The sequence below is a fragment of the Octopus sinensis genome, linkage group LG23 (assembly GCF_006345805.1).
Source record: "Octopus sinensis linkage group LG23, ASM634580v1, whole genome shotgun sequence".
In the NCBI taxonomy this organism is placed as follows: Eukaryota; Metazoa; Mollusca; class Cephalopoda; order Octopoda; family Octopodidae; genus Octopus; species Octopus sinensis.
This window is the reverse complement of record NC_043019.1, coordinates 11,934,231-11,956,093: the sequence shown is the minus strand read 5'-3', so window position 1 is coordinate 11,956,093 and position 21,863 is coordinate 11,934,231. Positions and strand designations below refer to the sequence as shown.

Genomic DNA, 21,863 nt, shown 5'->3' with positions numbered 1-21,863 from the left:
TTTCTCATAGTCAAAACTGCAGTAAAAACACCTCATTGTGCCTCGCTGTGTGTGTGTGTGTTTGTAGGTACACGTACACAAGTGTGCCTAGCAGTCCGACTTTGTTTCCTTATATCTTTCAGAAAAATGGATATCTTGGTACTATTTAAGAAGAGTGGGCCCGGTGCGCGCACTCGCGTACTCGCGCATCCGCGCTAGCTAGTCGTGACTAGTCGATCCTACAACGGCTACCTAGCAAAGTAAATAAAACAAAAACACAATGACAGTATCTCACCACGTAATATACGAGTATTATAAATGATTTCATATCTACCAGAAATTAAGCCGATTGTCTACCAGTCACACGTAAATAAGTCACGACTAGCTAGCGCGGATGCGCGAGTACGCAAGTGCGCGCACCGGGACCACTCTTCTTAAATAGTACCGATATCTTTTAGGGAAATTTTTCTACAAATACCTTTCAGAATGTGTAGATAGTGATTATATCGGAATTTAATGTTTTTAAAAAATTTTGCGCGCACACACATACATATTGGCAGTGCAGCAGCAGTAGTAGTAGTAGTAGAAGAAGCAGCAGCAGTAGTAGTAGTAGTAGCAGCAGCAGTAGTAGTAGTAGCAGCTGTAGTAGTAGTAGTCACTTTTGTTTACAGTCATATCAAAATTTAAAAAGAGCCAAAAAATACGAAAGTATCATTAGCATCAATCGTAAGAAGCCGCCTGTTACTATGGTGATAGTAATCACCAGAATTCTACAAATCGTGAATTTTAACAATTTCAGTAAATCATTTTAGCCAATGTAAGTCATCATAATTTCCATACAACATTTTTTTCTTTATTTATCCACAAGGCGTAAGCTTGGTCGTGTGGTTGAGAAACTTCCCAGCTACGTTTTTTCCGGCTTCAGTCCCACTTCACGGTACCTTGGGTGTTTTCCATTATAGCCCCAGGCTGACCAAAGTCTTTTCAGCGGATTTGGTAGACAGAAATTGAAAGTAGCTCGTCTCACACACACACACACACACAGGCACACGCGTTTGTGTGTCTATGTTGTTTTGTCCCTCCCACCGCTTGACAACCGGTGTTGGTGTGTTTACATCTTTGTACACACACACACACACAGAGGCACACACGTTTGTGTGTCTATGCTGTTTTGTCCCTCCCACCGCTTGACAACCGGTGTTGGTGTGTTTACATCTCTGTAACACACACACACACACACACAGGCACACACGTTTGTGTGTCTATGCTGTTTTGTCCCTCCCACCGCTTGACAACCGGTGTTGGTGTGTTTACATCTCTGTAACTTAGCGGTTCGGCGTAAAGAGCGACGGATAGAAACTAGAAATAGGGGTCGATCTGTTTCACTGAAGTCTTTCATGGTCGCAGTCCAATGATACAGACAAGTAAAAGATGAAAAGAAAAAAGGGCGTAACTTCGGTATAGGTACCGGAAGTACCGGATACATTTCAAGAAAGTGTTTTATATATATATATATATATATATATATATATGGCGGGGTTTGGATTAGGGGTGGGAGAAAAGGGTTGGGATCTTTTCGGTTTTATGTTACAAACTGCCGTTCAAACCGAAAAGATCCTCCAAGGGTTTATGTTATCTTCAGAAATGTAAACAAACCCCACTTTCCGGTACTTACGGTACCTATACCGAAGGATCGCCGACAAAAGATATCGGATCTAAGTAGCCTCAGAATATACGAAAGTCGATACTAGCAATAAGTGAGTAGCTTTGTTCTCACCACAGTAACTGTCCCCCCCACCCCACGCCGCTTATGAAGCTTGGGTTTCTGTTACGAATTCTTCTCTCTCATTCCTGAAACCCCTACTGCTTTCCCTTAAAAGACGAAATTCTGTTGATGCGGTGATACACATTTAAACTCTGACGCTTCTTTCCGTCCCAGGTAAAATGTTTTATTGTTATTAAAAAAAAAAAGAGCCCTTACTGTGGATACACTAAAAGTTTTAGTTGCTTAAACCCTCGGCTCAGTCCCGACCCGCGCAGCCCCTTACGATCATAGGTATTCCCAGCTATGACCATCTCGTCGTGCACCAGTGACAACTACATTGTCTTCTTCGGTGCCTTCTCTATTTTAAGGCAGTAGGTGTGTTGATTTGAGGGAGGTTTGGGTGCTATTTCTAACATTTCCTGCAACCAGGTAGTAGAGCCGTCATGGGCAAACTGCGACCCGCGGGACTTTCTGAATGACACCTAACGAAATATTACCTCAATTTCTTTTTGTCTTTTAGTAATGCGTCTCACCTGATAATGAGTCATACCTCGAAAAAGGTTGCCCAGGCTTAATGCAGAAGCTTTCTCGTTAAGAAGGCGAACACATTGCACAGACACAATTCACTCGAATTTCCCACAGCGCTTTTTATATCTCCATTAATATCTTTTGTCTCCGTCTTTACGTTCTGAGTTCAAATTCCGCCGAGGTCGACTTCGCCTTTCATCCTTTCGGGGTCGATAAATTAAGTACCAGTTGCTTACTGGGTCGATTTAACCCCCCCCCCAAATTTCGGGCCTTGTGCCTAGAGTAGAAAAGAATAATCTTTTGTCTCTTTAACGGCTAATCTTCCTCACGATTGGGTGATTTCATTACGTCTCCTCTACTTAACGTGCGGTCTTATACATATATATATATATAATATATATATATATATATATATATATATATATATAGTGTGTGTAATATTTGCATGTACTCGTTTACGTGTTTCAGTCACTTGACTGCGGCCATGCTGGAGCACTACCTTTAAAAGGTGTGAGGCGCTTCCAGCACCTGGGTTTCCCAAGCGGTCACCCACCTAAGTACTCACTAGGTTCATCGTTGTTTAACTTCGGTGATCGGACGAGAACCGGTGCTTTTAAAGGTAGTACTCCAGCATATATATATATATATATATAATATATATATATATATATATATAAATAAGGGTATCTGAGAGATACCACCATGCCGAAATAGAGGTATGGTGGTATCTCTCATATACCCTTATTTATAGTTTTAAACAATCATTACCTTTGTATGGTATTTATTCCCATGCTGGCCACTTGATAAGATCGATATTATCCTTATTTATAAATTTATATATATATACTGTGTGTGTGTGTGTTATTTGTATGTATATGTCTATGTAAATTCGTTTTTAACTGTTGGACTCGGAGTATATATAAACCTATCAACACAAGAATGTATTTATTTATTTACTTATAGAAGCTGATCTGAAACAAAATCTTTCTAAACGAGTACTTGACGGTCCTTTTCGTGTAGCAATATTTAAATATTTGAGGAAACAAAAGATTATTCTTTTCTACTCTAAGCACAAAGCCCCGAAATTTTGCGGGGGGGGGGGATTAGATTGATCCTCAGTACGCAACTGGTACTTGATTTATCGATCCCGAAAGGATGAAAAAGGCAAAGTCGACCTCGGCGGAATTTGAACTCAGAACGTAAAGACGGATACAAAAGATATTAATGGAGACATAAAAAGCGCTGTGGGGAAATTAGAATTGTATCTGTGCAATGTGGTCACCTTCTTAAACGAGGAAGATTTCTGCATTAGGCACGGGCAACCTTTTTCGAGATATTTAATATTTATGTTATAACTAGCAGTATCGCCCGGCGTTGCTCGGGTTTGTAAGGGAAATAACTATATAAGCATTTTTAGAGAGTTATAGCCAAAAAATAGCAAAAAAATCGTTGACTTATCGTAGACATTTTTAGAGAGTTACTTCCCTTATATAATAGCGAAAAAATGCATTAAAATGGAAAAAAATGATGGTAAATTATTTTTTAAATCGTAGACTCATCGTAGACGCGCGCTAATACCCAGACGGGCTCGATATGAATCACGACTATAAGATACCCGGTTTTGGTTAAACTGCACCGCAAAATGTGGGAGTAGTTAGGAATCTAAATCGTAGGAGACAGACACACAACTTCACTTTTATATATAAAGATATAATATTTATGTTATGGATTATTATTGGTGAGCGTTTCGATTAGGGTTGAATTTGTTTTCTTAAAAACAAAAAAGACGGAATTGTTTCCTCTGGAAAAACTATCGCTGCAACAAAATCGAGTTAATCAGAGTTGCAACTTTTTCTTTCTTCTTTTTTTGTTTTCCGAATTTGGACCTACATCATATATTGAATTATACGAAAAATATTGGCAATTTTATGAACCAGTATTCTAAGCGACACAGTTAAACCTCGGGTTTCAAATCTTTAACATGCTAAGACTGCTGTAAAGACAATATTCTCAACCGAACCGGCCGATAGTAAACCTGCAACTAAAACTATCTTTCAGTTGATTAGGGACTCTTATAAATACGTCTCCTCCGACTCAGATTTTGGTAACTTTGAGAGTTAGAACTGAACAATAGAGAAGTGTATGTATACTCAAGTATTGTATATTCCTGTACAGCATCCTTAGAAGGGTACGTACCTCCTTTACCTTGTATCATTTGTTGACTTCGAACTGTTAAAAACGGACATTAAGGCTATGCAAGGACCTGTCGATGCCACAGGCACAGCCCTTGCTCACAGACCTAACCAGTACGAACTGTCTTTTAAATGTTGCCATTATAGTTCCACTGTATACATTACCACTCTCACTCACCCAGCTTTTCTTATTATCAGAACATATTTAATTTATTGAGCTTTTAGATATGTATGAACACTACTTTCGTGGCAACGTTTTAAATACTATCATCGTTAAAAAAAATATGGCATTCTTTCGATATAACTCGACAAAATCAAAACACATCACCTCGGGTATTTCCGTGGAAGCAAATGACAGTTCGATTCTGTTTTCTGCTTGGAAATTTGCTGATTTCTACATATACATATGAAACAGGTAAGAACGAATATGCAAGGCTTTCTTTTTTCCTTAAAGTTTAAAATGAGACATTGCTGGCAGAGTTTCGTTATATCTATCTATACTCCACAACCCAGTGAAATGTCCCGACTTTGTCGAGCTATATCGAAGGAATGCCAAAAATATTAGCAATAATTTCTAAAACATGGAATTGTTAAAATTCTTCACTACCTTTAAATTTTCAAGTTATAACTTCCAAGCTGGTAGAATCGTTAGTGCGTCGAACAAAATATTTAACGACATTTCTTCTGGCTCTTTATATACTGAGTTCAAATAATTGAGGCGAAGTAATTGACTGATTTCCCATCCACTAAAATTGCTGGTCTTCTGTTAATGTTTTTTTTTTAATTGCTTTTATTATTATTATGTTGATGATGTCCATAATGTTTACATTTCTTGCCGAGTGTCTACTCGAACCTAGGGCAAAGAAATTCACTGTATACTTTGATAGGCCATTAAAATAAACACACCAGATTGTTCATTTACAAAGTCAAGTTATGTGAAAAAAAAAATCGGAAACGAAAACAAAATTTTTTGTAAACATAGGCGCAGGAGTGGCTGTGTGGTAAGTAGCTTGCTAACCAACCACATGGTTCCGGGTTCAGTCCCACTGCGTGACATCTTGGTCAAGTGTCTTCTGCTATAGCCCCGGGCCGACCAATGCCTTGTGAGTGGATTTGGTAGACGGAAACTGAAAGAAGCCTGTCGTATATATGTATATATATATATAAGTGTGTGTGTCTGTGTTTGTCCCCCTAGCATTGCTTGACAACCGATGCTGGTGTGTTTACATCCCTGTAACTTAGCGGTTCGGCAAAAGAGACCGATAGAATAAGTACTGGGCTTACAAAGAATAAGTCCCGGGGTCGATTTGCTCGACTAAAGGTGGTGCTCCAGCATGGCCGCAGTCAAATGACTGAAACAAGTAAAAGAGAAAAGATAGGTTGCAATTGTTCTCACAGTGAAAATGCTCTTCTAAGTATGTGCGACGTGCCAGTTAATACAATCTTTTGCACTTCTTGCATGGATGGTGACCCAGGGATCATTCTCAAATAATTTTCAGTTATTTATCCACGTTGTTTTGAATTAATCACACATTATCTCCTCGTTTCAAAATTTCAATGATGTAATTGGATATTTTTAGAATAACATAATAATAAGGTGTGAGAACCCAGATCTAACTTGTGTGAACATTAACCCTTTAGTGTTCGGATTACTCTGTTAAATGTAATACTTTTTCACTCAAATTGTTTTGAATTAATCATGCATTATCTCATAGCTTTTGAGGTTTCAGTGATGTGATTGTTTATTTTTAGAATGTCAATGTAGGTTAGGTGTGAGAGGCTGGATATGGCCACTTTGAATATAAAATATGTGGAACATATTGGGCCGGATAAGGCCAGTTTAAACAATAAAGGGTTAAACAGGTGGAATACAGGGGCCAGATATACTCTCTTTTACTCTTTTACTTGCTTCAGTCATTTGACTGCGGCCATGCTGGAGCACCGCCTTTAGTCGAATTAAATCGACCCCGGGACTTATTCTTTGTAAGCCCAGTACTTATTCTATCGGTCTCTTTTTTTGCCGAACAGCTAAGTGACAGGGACGTAAACACACCAGCATCGGTTGTCAAGCAATGCTAGGGGGACAAACACACACACACACACACACACACATATATACATATATACGACAGGCTTCTTTCAGTTTCCGTCTACCAAATCCACTCACAAGGCATTGGTCGGCCCGGGGCTATAACAGAAGACACTTGCCCAAGATGCCATGCAGTGGGACTGAACCCGCAACCATGTGGTTGGTAAGCAAGCTACTTACCACACAGCCACTCCTGCGCCAGTTTAAATACTAAATGGTTGAATAAATTCCTCATCTTTAAATATACCATCTATTTGCAATGACATGTCGATCGGGGGCTTTTCTTTGCTAGGTGGTCCTTTGCAATAATATCCGTTCAGTTAGCCTTTGATCTCCCTCCCAATCTGTGTGCATTGGCATATCCCAGAATATGTTTGTTCTGCCATTGTTGTAGACTTTATCTGATACAGGTCTACACCGTCACTTTTTATTGTTGTTGTTGTTGTTATCATCTTTCATCCTTCATAGGTCAGTTCCCAACCACGTAGTTCTGGGTTCAGTCCTATTGTATGTAACCTTGGGCAAGTATTTTTCTTCTATGCTCTGGACTGCCAAAGCCTAATGAACAGATTTTGATAGACAGAAACTGAAAGAAGCCCTTCTTATATATATATATCTGTGTGTGTGTATGTTTGTGTTTATCCCACCACCCCTGCTTGACAGCTGATGTTGGTTTGTTTACATCCCTATCACTTAGTGGGTTGGCAAAAAAAAGATCGATAGAATAAGTACCAGTCTTTAAAAAATAGTAATGGTGTTGATTTGGTCAATTATACCATTCAAGGCAGTGCCCCAGCTTTGCCACAGTCCTGTTACTGAAATAGGCAAAAGATAATAGGTAAGTTAGTAGTAGTGATAATAGTAGTTGAGAAGGCGGCGAGCTGGCAGAAATGTTAGCACGCCGGGCGAAATGCTTAGCAGTATTTCGTCTGTCTTTACATTCTGAGTTCAAATTCAGCCGAGGTTGACTTTGCCTTTCATCCTTTCGGGGTCAATTAAATAAGTACCAGTTACGCACTGGGGTCGATATAATCGACTTAATCCGTTTGTCTGTCCTTGTTTGTCCCCTCTGTGTTTAGCCCCTTGTGGGCAGTAAAGAAATAGGTATTTCATCTGTCTTTATGTTCTGAGTTCAAATTCTGCCGAGGTTGACTTTGCCTTTCATTCTTTTGGGGTCGAAAAATTAAGTACCAGTTGCATACTGTGGTCGATCTAATCGACTGGCCCCTTCCCCAAAAATGTCGGGCCTTGTGCCTAGAGTAGAAACAATTAATAGTAGTTGAGTCATTCGTGTGCTTTAGATTCTGACTTTTTGTATTATGTGTGAAATTTTCTGTATTTCAGCTAATTCTGTGGTATATCGGTGATGTATAGGCAATTTATCTCATGACTGACCAGTGGAATGTGCCATCGAGAGAGCCTGTTACCAAGTGTTCTATACATTTATAATAAGGTAAACTTAAAACATTACTACATCATTAATAAGTACTGTATGCTTAAATGTGTGTGTGTGTATATATATATATATATATATATATATATACATATATATACACACATGATAGATCGTTAGCCACTACACATTTTTTTCTCTCCTTGTTTCTCTCCTTGGTTTTTCTGTGTCCCTTTCTGTAGAAGAGCATAGACTCGAAATGTAAAAGACTTTTTCTATTCCTGAGCGTTATACTAATACATCTGTTTGTTTTGTACACCACCTGTCTTCGTCTTTTGTTTTTTTTGTAAACTCTCCCTATATATATATATATATATATACACACACACACATACTCACATGTATATTCATTATTTAGAAGGAAGTGGTATTGGTTCGGAATAGCATTCTGTACATCCTACTTAATGTGGATATACTGTAGAAAGCCAGGGAACTGCAGTGTTCCTCTTGAGAAAGCTTCTCATATAGATGTATATAAAGCACAGAAGTATATCAGTAGTAGATGAAAGGCATCCAGTAGCAGTAAAGAAATTGCTAAATCTAGATTTTTGCTTCTTTGAGCCTCATCAGTAACAAGTATCCATTATCAACTGCATGCTTAGACAAATTTTGCGTCTCTACTAATATAGAATAACAGTGATTAACAAATCACTGGTGTTGCAAATAGGCAACCAGCTATTCACTAAATGGATTCTTTAAGCCAAACCAACTGGCAAGAGACTTAGGGGTAGAACAAGAACGAGATATTATCCATAGACTCATGCATAGGAATCCAACTGAAAAGTGTAATGACAGTTGCTTCTGATAGGACCATATAGAGGAGGGGCCTGAACTCTGCCTCTATAACTTGCAGGAGACCTAGGAGTAGACCAAGAAATAAATGGTTGGGTATTATCTATAATTTTAGTAGGTAGTGGGTAGCAATTTTCTTCACTACTTCAGGGAGTGACGACCCTGCCTAACATGAGTCCCAGGCTCAGCTGGCTCCCGCTGACGGTACTCAGTATGGCCTCTATCCAGGGTTACAGAAAGGAGACAACCTTCAAAGAAATCTGGAGTGGAGCCCCATAAGCGGTTTTGTGTTCGACTCGACACTCTACCAGCAGCTCCTGCAACCAAGCTGGTGCCAAACGCAATGCTCTGCACTCCTTTGGACTATGTCAGCGAGGTTGAGAGAGGAATCCTGACGATTGGGCTACCCAGGATTTTCTTACATCTAGCCCAGGCCCACGCAGAACTGGATAGGAAACTGGAGAGGACATGAAATGTAAAAACCAGACTGGATTAGTTTATGCGCAACTCCATTGTCTCCTGAGACAAAAGGATGCCGACAATAAAGTAGGTCATACTTGGGAATCTAACGAGAAAGTGCAAAGATGGTTGCTTCTAATAGGACCCCATAGAAGAGGTGCCTGAGGATTGTAGCCCCACAACCCTCCCAGGCATGGTGCGCAGAGGAAATGGATGGAATATGAAGCATTAAAATATCGTGATTTGAGATAATTTCACTCCTTATAAAAGTGTCACGACAGAGGTTGTAATGTACTGTAATAAGAAGATGACATAAGTAGTGTTGCTACAAGCTCTTGTTTTTGACCTATCAGGAGTGGCTGTGTGGTAAGTAGCTTGCTTACCAACCTCATGGTTCCGGGTTCAGTCCCACTGTGTGGCACCTTGGGCAAGTGTCTTCTACTATAGCCTTGGGTCGACCAAAGCCTTGTGAGTGGATTTGGTAGACGGAAACTGAAAGAAGCCCGTCGTATATATGTATGCGTGTATATGTATATATATATATATATATATGTATGTATATATATGTATGTATATATATGTATGTATATGTGTGTGTGTCTGTATATGTGTGTGTGTGTCTGTATATATGTATGTGTGTGTGTCTGTATATGTGTGTGTGTATATATGTGTGTGCGTATATGTTTGTGTGTCTGTTTGTCCGCCCCAACATCGCTTGACAACTGATGCTGGTGTGCTTACGTCCCCGTAACTTAGCAGTTCGGCAAAAAGGATCGATAGAATAAGTACTAGGCTTACAAAGAATAAGTCCTGGGGTTGATTTGCTCGACTAAAAGGCGGTGCTCCAGCATGGCCACAGTCAAATGACTGAAACAAGTAAAAGAAAAAAGAAAAGAAAAGTCACTGTTTTAAGCCGTCCACTTCACTTTAATCGAGTCCACACAGATACAGTTTCAGGACAGTTCCAACACTTGTAGTCTACACCAGTGCTTCTCAAACTGTCTGATGTAGTGTACTGGCAGTTCTCCCCCCCCTCCCAATGTGTCAGGCACCGGTAATACTTCTTAGTAATATTAGTTTATACCAGAAACAATATATCATCGTTATCATCATCGTTTAACGTCCGTTTTCCATGCTAGCATGGGTTGGACGGTTTTGACTGAGGACTGGCGAACCAGACGGCTGCACCAGGCTCGAATCTTGATCTGGCAGAGTTTCTACAGCTGGATGGCCTTCCTAACGCCAACCACTCCGAGAGTGTAGTGGGTGCTTTTACGTGCCACCGGCACAGGGGCCAGTCAGGCAGTACTGGCAACGGCCACGCTCAAATGGTGCTTTTTACGTGCCACCAGCACAAGGGCCAGTCAGGCGGTACTGGCAATGACCACAAAAAAATTTTTTTTTATAGATACACACATACACACCACGATGGGGGTTCTTTCAGTTTCTGTCTACCAGATCCACTCACATTCTATATGTATAATGAATATAATAAAAGTTGACAATATTTTTATCATATATTTATTTTGTAAACAAATAATACACTATTACATAAGCATCTTATAATGTTGTTTTCTTTTCTGGAGACTCACCACGTACTGGCAACTGATGGCTCTTAGACTGGCACCGGTCCACGGACCACCACTTTGAGTAGCACTGTTCTACACCACCACCACCATCAAGATAAATCTGTTACCAACCAGTTAGAGGGCTTGCACTTTCTAGGTCATTCAAAACCGTCCAAGGGTGGTCGTGCACATCTTTACATTTCCCCAGTCACCCCACAAAACCATTAAAAAATCTTCTATCCAAAACCCAATCAAAATGCCCGAAACTTGATATGCCAATTGAATGCCAGCTGGCTGTATGTGATTGGTCGGAGATTTGGACAGTACTCGCATGTATGTGCACATGCACGCAGCTGTATATGCATACACTAGCATTATGACCCGGCATTGCTGGGTCATAGTGCTAATTATTATTAAAGCAGCAAGCTATCAGAACTGTTAGCACACCAGGCAAAATGCTTAACAGCATTTCATCTGCTGCTAAGTTCTGAGTTCAAATTCTGCACAGGTCAACTTTGCCTTTCATCCTTTTGGGGGTCGATTAAATAAGTACCAGTTATGCACTGAAGTCGATGTAATCGACTCATCTCCTCCCCACAAATTTCAGGCCTTGTGCCTATAGTAGAAAGAATTATTATTATTACCTCCACCTTTGCAAAGGCAGAGGTATTGTTTTCAGTTGTGTTTGTTTGTTTGTCTGTCCATGGACAAGATATTTCAAGAACCACTGGATGGATTCAGATGAAACTTTCAGAGATGTTTGGCCTCACGACTGGCATAAAATGATTAGATTTTGGGATTGATCCAGCACTGGACAAGGATTATGGATTATTTATTATATTTACTTTACTTTACATGAAGTATTATGATCTTATATTGACTTTCAAGTCTTTCTCTGATTATCTACCTTGAAAGCACTGGGGTCTATGTAATCGACTTAACCTTTCCCCGAAGCTGCCAAAATATGAAACTGTTGTTGGTGTTGTTATTATTATTGTTATTATTATTATTATTATTATTATCTCTAAAATTTTTTAAATAGGCTACACCATAATGTCTGCAGCTGTTGCTGAAGAACAGTCCACAGACTCCAATGTGGAGCTTCCTGCAGTGGAATCAATCAAGCTGGAAGGTGCTGTCCTCGATCCTGTGAACCTCACCAATGAACAGGAATTTAATGGACACTGTGGAATCACACTTGAAACCTTACCTTATGAATTACTGTTGTTAGTTTTTAACTATGTGGATGCTGGTCATCTCATTAGATCTGTGTCCAAAGTGTGTCAAAAGTTCCATGTCTTGTTGTCATCAGAAACTTACTGGAAGACCCGATTGACTGCCTGGTACAGCCCAGATAGGTACCCACCTGTTTCAGGTAGGAAATTTTATAATGTTGGTGTGTGTGTGTAGGTTTAGGACTGAAACAAGCATGTTGTGTGTTTGTATGTGTGCACTCTTTTACATCAACACACCTGCTTCTGTCCTCTTTCTTGGACCTCTCTTCTCTCTCTCTGACCGGGTAACCATGTACCTCCTCTATATATAAATATATGTATGCATATTTCTCTATAAATGTGTGTGTATATAAATACAAATATGTGTATGAATATTTCTCTATAAATGTGTGTGTATATAAATATAATATGTGTATGAATATTTCTCTATAAATGTGTGTATATATAAATATAATATGTGTATGAATATTTCTCTATAATGTGTGTGTATATAAATACAAATATGTGTATAATATTTCTCTATAATGTGTGTGTATATAATACAAATATGTGTATACATATTCTCTATAAATGTGTGTGTATATAAATACAATATGTGTATACATATTCTCTATAAATGTGTGTGTATATAAATATAAATATGTGTATGAATATTTCTCTATAAATGTGTGTATATATAAATACAAATATGTGTATACATATTTCTCTATAAATGTGTGTGTATATAAATACAAATATGTGTATACATATTTCTCTATAAATGTGTGTGTATATAAATACAAATATGTGTATACATATTTCTCTATAAATGTGTGTGTATATAAATACAAATATGTATACATATTTCTCTATAAATGTGTGTGTATATAAATACAAATATGTGTATACATATTTCTCTATAAATGTGTGTGTATATAAATATAAATATGTGTATGAATATTTCTCTATAAATGTGTGTATATATAAATACAAATATGTGTATACATATTTCTCTATAAATGTGTGTATATATAAATATAAATATGTGTATGAATATTTCTCTATAAATGTGTGTATATATAAATACAAATATGTGTATACATATTTCTCTATAAATGTGTGTATATATAAATATAAATATGTGTATGAATATTTCTCTATAAATGTGTGTGTATATAAATATAAATATGTGTATGAATATTTCTCTATAAATGTGTGTGTATATAAATATAAATATGTGTATGAATATTTCTCTATAAATGTGTGTATATATAAATATAAATATGTGTATGAATATTTCTCTATAAATGTGTGTATATATAAATACAAATATGTGTATGAATATTTCTCTATAAATGTGTGTGTATGTTAACTTATGTTATTGTTGTTCATGTTGTTTCCTATCAGACCTGAGTGAAGACTTTGACTGGCAAGAAGCCTGTTTAGCGACAGAAGAATCTTATGGTTTTTGGCGGAACAACTCGCAAAAGACAGAATGCATCAGAATCAGCAACATGTCGTCCGGCTTCAGCGATTCCGTACATTTTCTAAAGGTGATCTAATGTTTTCTGTGTTCTTGTGTTTTTTTGTTTTGCACTTGCTTCAAATTATTGGACTGCAACCTTGCCGGAGCACTGCATTTCAAGAGCTGTTTAGTTTCTTGCACCAAACTGCAGTGCATTTATCTTGTAAACTTATTGTCTCAATCCTTGTCAGAAAAAGGGTGAAGTTCACCTTGGTGTACAGGGAAGGATCTAAGTAAATTCCACTAGATATTTTGTTCATTCTATTATTGATTCTACCAACCCACCGATACCGCACCCACATCCACGCACATGACGGATTGTAAACTATTAGACTGTGAACAGCTGGAGCTCAAAAGGTCACAGATCGAGCTGCTGGACCGCGAACGATCGAAATGTGAACCGTCTGTCAACGAACTGTTGGTCAATGAACCGTCGGTCAACGAACCATCAGTCAATGAGTCAGCTCACACCATTGTTTCTCTCAAGATTTCCTGAAAAAGTGATAGAATTACCAAAACTACTATTATTACTAACACTACCACCACTACTATGATATCACTAGTACTACAACTAATAATATTACTACTACCACTAGTTCTACTATTAATACAACCAATTGTACTACAACTATTATTGTTAACTAGCTGACCATGTGCCGTCAATAATGATGGCTAATTGTAGTATTTTATATATAAATAAGGTTACAAAATAAGGTGCATAATAATATCACAGATACAAACATTCACATACTTCCCTTGTACACGCACACACATATACTCAGAGTTGAAACATTGATTTTTTTTTCACCCCTTCCTTTCTCACATTGCTATTACTTTCTCTCGCTCCATCTTAGTCAGGGCTATTACTCTCACTACTTCTCCTTCACTGAATTACTATTTTCTCTCCTCCTCCGCGTCCGGCATGAATCTGGACAAATATATATGTATATCATCATCATCATCGTTTAACGTCCGTTTTCCATGCTAGCATGGGTTGGACGGTTCGACTGGGGTCTGGGAAGCCAAGAGGCTGCACCAGGCTCCAGTCTGATCTGGCAGTGTTTCTACAGCTGGATGCCCTTCCTAATGCCAATCACTCCGTGAGTGTAGTGGGTGCTTTTACGTGCCACCGGCACAGGTATCACAACTACAATTTCCATTTCATTTTTCGATGTTGATGTACTTGGCTCCAAGCACAGTGTGTGTGTATATATATATACAAATATATAAAAACACTATGCTCATTATTATTATATTAGGAGATTCTACCACAACTACTACTACCATTACAACTAGTACTTCAGCTACTACTGTTACTATTACTACTACTAGTATTACAACTACTACTATGACCACCACTACCACATGTACTAACCCAACAGCAGCAGTCTGTTTTGTGTATGAGACCCTTGTCAATAAGGACCAGTGTGTCATAAGTCCTCTCTGTCACTCTGTTCCAGGGCAGCCAATTGTTGCTGGTTGGTTCCAGGGACCATTCTTTGACTGTGATGGACGTGGATAAATTGGTGAAAGACCAACCCAATTCCTACAGGGAAGCAATTTTGTACTCAGACCATAAATGTCACAAGGTATGTATCTTTTTGTCTGTTACTGGTTTCAGTCATAAGACTGTGGCCATGCTGGGGCAATGCCTCGAAGAAATTTTAGTCGAATGAATCAATCCCAGTACCTATCTCTTTACTACCCACAAGGGGGCTAAAAGCAGGGAGGGGGGGAGAAACAAGGACACACAAAGGGATTAAGCCGATTATATCGACCCTAGTGTGTAACTGGTACATAATTAATCGATCCCGAAAGGATGAAAGGCAAAGTCGACCTTGGCGGAATTTGAACTCAGAACATAACGGCAGACGAAATACCTATTTCTTTATTACCCACAAGGGGCTAAACACAGGGGGGACAAACAAGGACACACAAAGGGATTAAGTCGATTATATCGACCCCAGTGCGTAACTGGTACTTATTTAATCGACCCCGAAAGGATGAAAGACAAAGTCGACCTCGGCGGAATTTGAACTCAGAACGTAGCGGCGGACGAAATGCGACAAAGCATTTCGCCCAGCGTGCTAATGATTCTGCCAGATCGCCACCTTCCACCAGTTTCTTTTGCCGAACTGCTAAGTTACAGGCACGCAAACACACCAACACCGGTTCTCAAGCAGTGGTTGGGGGGACTAACACTTTTGAAGATGGTGCATTATGTAACTAACAGCCGTGACATTGGACAGAATCTCATGTAACAATCAGTTGATTACAAGGAAGCTGTATTATCATCCTCATCATTCAATGTCCACTTTCTCCAAGATTGCATAGGTCAGGTGGACATTTGACAGCCAGATGCCCTTCCTGTTGCCAACCCTCCCTTGTTTCCAAGCAAGGTATTATTTCTTCGTGGTCAGATATGCTTTCATGGAAGACTGGAAATGAAGGATATTACTTGTGTGACACACACACAAACACACATTTATATCATTGCTGTTATGTTGAACTGTTGTATGTCCAAATTTAGCCAGATGCATGTTTCCAGTATTTATTTTTGCTTGCAATAGCCAGTTCTTTTGGTCAGACTATCGTATCTCCAGCTGCTTCAGATGCCAAGGTATCAAAAATTGTCAAAGTGTAGTACAACAGTTTTGCCATGGAATGGTGAAACTATTTTTTTGTTTTCTAAAAAAGCAACATTTTGGAATTATAACATTTTTGCATAATAGCAACAATATATATATATATATATATATATGTGTGTGTGTGTATGGAGCCGCAATGGCCCAGTGGTTAGAGCAGCGGACTCGCGGTTTTGATTCCCAGACCGGGTGTTGTGAGTGTTTATTGAGCAAAAATACCTAAAGCTCCATGAGGCTCCGGCAGGGTGTGGTGGCGGTCCCTGCTGTACTCTTTCGCCACAACCTCCTCCCACTCTTTCTTCTGTTGGCCTGCTCGCTTAGCCAGCGGGGTGGCATCATTTGAAGGCTAAAACAATGTGAAGCGCATTGTGACCAGCGATGTGTAGCAACATCTGAATGCCTGGTCGGTCACGGTGATATATATATTGTATATAAACCGAAGCTGTTATATTTAATTTGACTATCCACATAATCGCCTCCATATCTGCTCACCTAAATTCTTCTTATAGCCATTGGTCCCTTGTAAAGACATTGGAATCTAAGTTCGAATCATTTGACTGCTACTAAGTGTTTTTTATGCCGAGAATCTCTAGATCTCATCTGTTGACTATATATATATATGTGTGTGTGTGTGTGTGTTTATATATATGGCTGAAGATTGCTCGACATTTTAAAACTGATGTAATGCTTACAGTGTTTAATAAAATGAAGTAGCATGAAACGATCGTACCACATTACCTCGGATATACTTGTTGCTTATTTTGATTATATATATATATCCTTCATCCTTTCTTTACAGGGCTGGGTATGGTGTTTGAATTCTTACGGTAATCAGTTCTGCTCTGGATGCTGGGATTCAAATATCCGGCTGTGGGATTCAAACCCTAACATTGCTCTCATTTCTACATTCAGGTAGGGGCTCAGAGGCCACATGCCCTCATTCAGAAGGAATGGTCCTTTTTTTTCTTTATTATTTTTTAAATTTTATTTTAATTTGTATTTTAACCCTGAGAAGAGGGAGCAAGTTACTTGCAGCTTTGTGAAGGAAGTAAAGAGAGAAAGAATGAAAGAAACAGGGAAAGAAAGAAACAGAAAGAAAAAGGTGGGAATGTAGGACAGTAAGAGAGAGAAAAAGAAAAAACAGAGTGGAAGGAAGGAAGGAAGGATCGAACACAAAGCCTCAAAAACTGAATACGGTTTGGAGTATGGATTGGGTACTCTACTGTTATAATTATTTCCTGGGTATTTTAGAGTTTGCTGTATAGATTCAGAAATTTAAATTTCTAAATGTCTCAAAGAGACATGAGCAGTGGTGGAGCAGTAGAGTGGTTGTATACTGTCAACTTAATGTGACAGTCCTGTATGGGAATTACACCACTGCTGTTTAGCCCTAGGAAGCATCGAACGCTTCCTGTCGGCTTTGACACATTTTCTGTGTCCTTATATTTGCGAAGGGGAGGCAAGCATCCCTACCAGCCAAGATTCACACCTGAGGACATGCATGTCTCTAGGTCTTAAACCGTCATCAGCCCAGGATAGTGAGATCTGCTGACTGAGGTGCTCGTCCAGCCTTCACAAATATATATATTTACAGTGAAATCTATTCACTAGTTACCGTAATCAGAAATATTAAATTTCTAAACGTCTCAAAGAGACATGCATGTCCTCAGGTGTGACTCTTGGCTGGTGGGGATGCTTGCCTCCCCTTCACAAATATAAGGACACAGAAAATGTGTCAAAGCCAACAGGAAGCGGTTGATGCTTCCTAGGGCTAAACAGCGGTGATGTAATTCCCATACGGGACTGTCACGTTAAGTTGACAGTATACAACCACTCTACCGCTCCACCACCGCTCATGTCTCTTTGAGACATTTAAAAATTTAATATTTCTGATATATATATATATCATCATCATCATCGTTTAGCGTCCGCTTTCCATGCTGGCATGGGTTGGACGGTTCGACCGGGGTCTGGGAAGCCAGGGGCTGCACCAGGCTCCAGTCTGATCTGGCAGAGTTTCTACAGCTGGATGCCCTTCCTAACACCAACCACTCCGCAAGTGTAGTGGGTGCTTTTTACGGGAAAACTGTATATGTGTATATTTGTGTGTGTGTGTGCATATATATATATATCAGAAATATTAAATTTCTAAATGTCTCAAAGAGACATGAGCGGTGGTGGAGCGATAGAGTGGTTGTATACTGTCAACTTAACGTGACAGTCCCGTATGGGAATTACACCACCGCTGTTTAGCCCTAGGAAGCATCGAACGCTTCCTGTCGGCTTTGACACATTTTCTGTGTCCTTATATTTGTGAAGGGGTTGTGGCTGGCTATATAGATTCGTTACTTCATTATTACTGGGTACCTCTGCACTGACTACATTTCACTTTTTCAGGTGTAACTCAGCAGTCTTGGATATCTATATGGAACCAAACTTAATCGTTGCTGGCACCCACTTCAGAACTATGTGCACCATTGACACAAGGGAAGGGGTCATTCATGAGGAGAAGCTGCATCGGATGCCCGTCTTGTGCCTGGCAGTCACACAAAAATACATCATTACTGGCAGTGAAGACAGCCAGATCTGTGTCTTTGACCGGAAGGCTGGTTCTGTCTTCAAAAAGATTGCTGTGAGTTTTCTGTAGCCTTTCTCTCATCATGTTGTCTATTTTTTGCCATCATCGTTTCTCTCCGAAATTGTCATTCTGTTGAGGACTGAGTGATGCTGTCTCTTCTTCCAGCTAGACGAGTACCCAATGTGCCTGACATTCAACAATAACCATTTATGGGTTGGTGACCATGTGGGAAAAATACATCTATTTGATGCTACGGACGACCAATTTAACCTTGTGATGGTGAGTAAATGGCTACTCTTCCCCCCTCTTATAATCACATTGTTGTATATTTTTATTTTGCATAAGCTCCATCTGAGCGAAAAAAATCAAAAAACAATGATATTGCTTATGTTCTTCAGTGAATTAATATTTTAGTCTTTTGACTGTGACCAAGCTGGAGCACTACTTTTGATCCTTTACCATTCAGATAACTATCAAAATGTATGAACAACCTTGTCCAGACTTGTGCCTTGGAGGGTAACTTTCTAGGTGCAGTCTCATGGTCGAAGGGGATCTTTACCCTTTTATATGTTCAAATCAAGCAGATCCAGCTTATCACACCTACCCTACAATGTCATTCAAAAATAAACAATTGCATCGTTGAAATCACAACACTACAAGATAATGCACATTTAATTCTAAACAAGGTGAATAAATAAACATTACATTTGACAGAGTAATCTGAATGTTGAAGGAGTTAATTCTAAAATAACGCTATTTTCAAATTCATGTTTCCCATTTTTTTTTTTGTTTAGTCACATGATTTACGTTCAAGTTCAAACCGGTGCAAGTTGACCACAATAAGGCATAGCATGGGAGCTTTGTTCACATCATCCAATGAGAGAAACGAAGGAAAAATTACAATCATGGAACCAACAGCAAATCTACAACGGATCTCTTGTATTTCACCCAATTTTGGAGAAATAGCTGGGGTAAGTCCGATTCTTGTCTTTGCAGAGAGAAGTTTAAAGTTGAACATGAGCCTCCTTATGACTGTAAAGATCATGACCCGTTCTCTACCCCATTTAAAAATAATAATAATAATAATGAAATTATTGTATACAGGCGTAGGAGTGGCTGTGTGGTAAGTAGCTTGTTTACCAACCACATGGTTCCGGGTTCAGTCCCACTGCGTGACACCTTGGGCAAGTGTCTTCTACTATAGCCTCGGGCCGACCAAAGCCCTTGTGAGTGGATTTGGTAGACGGAAACTGAAAGAAGCCCGTCGTATATATATGTATATATATGTGTGTCTGTGTTTGTCCCCCCAACATCACTTGACAACCGATGCTGGTGTGTTTACGTCACCGTAACTTAGCGGTTCAGCAAAAGAGACCAATAGAATAAGTACTAGGCTTACAACGAATAAGTCCCGGGGTCGATTTGCTGTGCTGTTTTCTGACTTTGAAAAGGTGCTCAGAGTTTAAGGGCTCCAACTTGTTTTAGGAAGGGTTCTGCAACAGATATACAGAACATGGCCTCGCACCCACTGAGTAGTTGGCATTAGGAAGGGCATCCAGCTGTAGAAACACTGCCAGATCAGACTGGGCCTGGTGCAGCCTCCTGGCTTCCCAGACCCCAGTCGAACCGTCCAACCCATGCTAGCATGGAAAGCGGACGTTAAACGATGATGATGATGATGTAACTTAGCAGTTCAGCAAAATAGACAGAATGGGTACTGGGCATTGATTTGTTTGATTGAAAATCCATTGAAGGCAGTGCACCAGCTTGGCCACAACCCAACGAGTTTCTTAATTCTATCTAATCTCTCTATCTCTTCCTTCTCGATTCTACCTCATCTTTTTTTTTCTTTTTTAGTTGGATCATAGCAAAAACACCCTTGCTTATGCTGGAAGTAATTGTTGCGTTGAGATTTGGAAACCAAAACCACAACTGTAGCTTTTTTTTTTATTATTATCATTATTATTATTATTTTTGTCTATTTATGTAAATAAATTTAAACATGTTTGTTTTGTTTTCCATACTGCTCAACATTATTGCTTTTATTTGGAACTGGATTATAACATTATTGCTTTTATTTGGAACTGGATTACTTGCACACAAGCAAGAAGCAGTAGGTGAAGTCGTGGTTGGATTTCTATGTAGGAAGAGTCAACCTAAACCTTTTGGGTGGATTTGGCAGATGGAAACTCATAGAGGCATTAAGGTCGAAATCAATATTTCTCAAACCCCTTTTTAACCTGTGAACCTCCCTTTGATCCTTATTTTACTTGGATGTACCCACCTAGCCATCTGATGTTTAAAAAACCATATTATATTTTTAGAATTAGATATTTTTAGGAATGGAGCACCATCCAAGCGTGATCGTTGACAGAGCGGCTATCTGGCCTCCGTGCCAGTGGCACGTAAAAGAGATCATTCGAGCATGATCGTTACCAGCATCGCCTTACTCGCACCTGTGCCGGTGGCATGTGTAAAAGATTTGAGCGAGGTCGTTGCCAGTACCGCCTGACTGGCCCCGTGCCGGTGGCACATAAAAGCACCCACTACACTCTCGGAGTGGTTGGCGTTAGGATAGGCATCTAGCTGTAGAAACTCTGCCAGATCAAGATTGAAGCCTGGTGCAGCCATCTGGTTCGTCAGCCCTCAGTCATTCGTCCAACCCATGCTAGAATGGAAAGCGGACGTTAAACGATGATGATTTTTAGGAATTATATATAAAAAAAATTGTGTACTGTAGAAGTGTAACCAATTTATTGCAGATGAATTTTAACACTAAAATCTTATAAGGGCCCCCAGGGCCATATGGGCCTTGGTTAAGAACCATTGCTCTAAGTAAATGAAATAGCTGTGATTCATCACCATTGGTTAACCCATTAACTGCCAAATAATTTTATTCATATTTTTTAGCTTTGCCAGGTGTCTTAAGAGTTAAAATAATATACAGTAGTTAAATTTTCATCATATGTGAATTATTTTGGAAATTACGATAAATTTTTTGAAAAGTCCCAAATGGGGATTACTGAAAAAAAGCATATTTATCCTTTTCAATTCAATTGCAATAATAAACATTTTA

The 21,863-nt window shown here is 39.2% G+C and overlaps 1 protein-coding gene across 4 annotated transcripts; it reads left to right on the top strand.

The window, feature by feature from the left end:
* Positions 1-777: 777 nt before the first annotated feature.
* LOC115223504 (F-box/WD repeat-containing protein 9) lies at positions 778-20,806 on the top strand. Of its 4 annotated transcripts, XM_036512494.1 has the most exons (11): positions 1,753-1,918; positions 4,371-4,460; positions 7,898-8,006; positions 11,868-12,200; positions 13,447-13,592; positions 15,025-15,153; positions 17,009-17,121; positions 18,607-18,841; positions 18,953-19,066; positions 19,582-19,758; positions 20,645-20,806. In XM_036512494.1, exons 4-11 carry the CDS (start codon positions 11,879-11,881, stop codon positions 20,723-20,725), a joined length of 1,317 nt encoding a protein of 438 aa, XP_036368387.1. In that variant the 5' UTR covers positions 1,753-1,918; positions 4,371-4,460; positions 7,898-8,006; positions 11,868-11,878; the 3' UTR covers positions 20,726-20,806. The 4 variants fall into 4 exon arrangements, with proteins under 4 accessions (XP_036368389.1, XP_036368388.1, XP_036368387.1 ...); XM_036512496.1 differs by lacking the exons at positions 1,753-1,918; positions 4,371-4,460 and adding an exon at positions 778-796; XM_036512495.1 differs by lacking the exons at positions 1,753-1,918; positions 4,371-4,460 and adding an exon at positions 1,717-1,736.
* Positions 20,807-21,863: the final 1,057 nt, after the last annotated feature.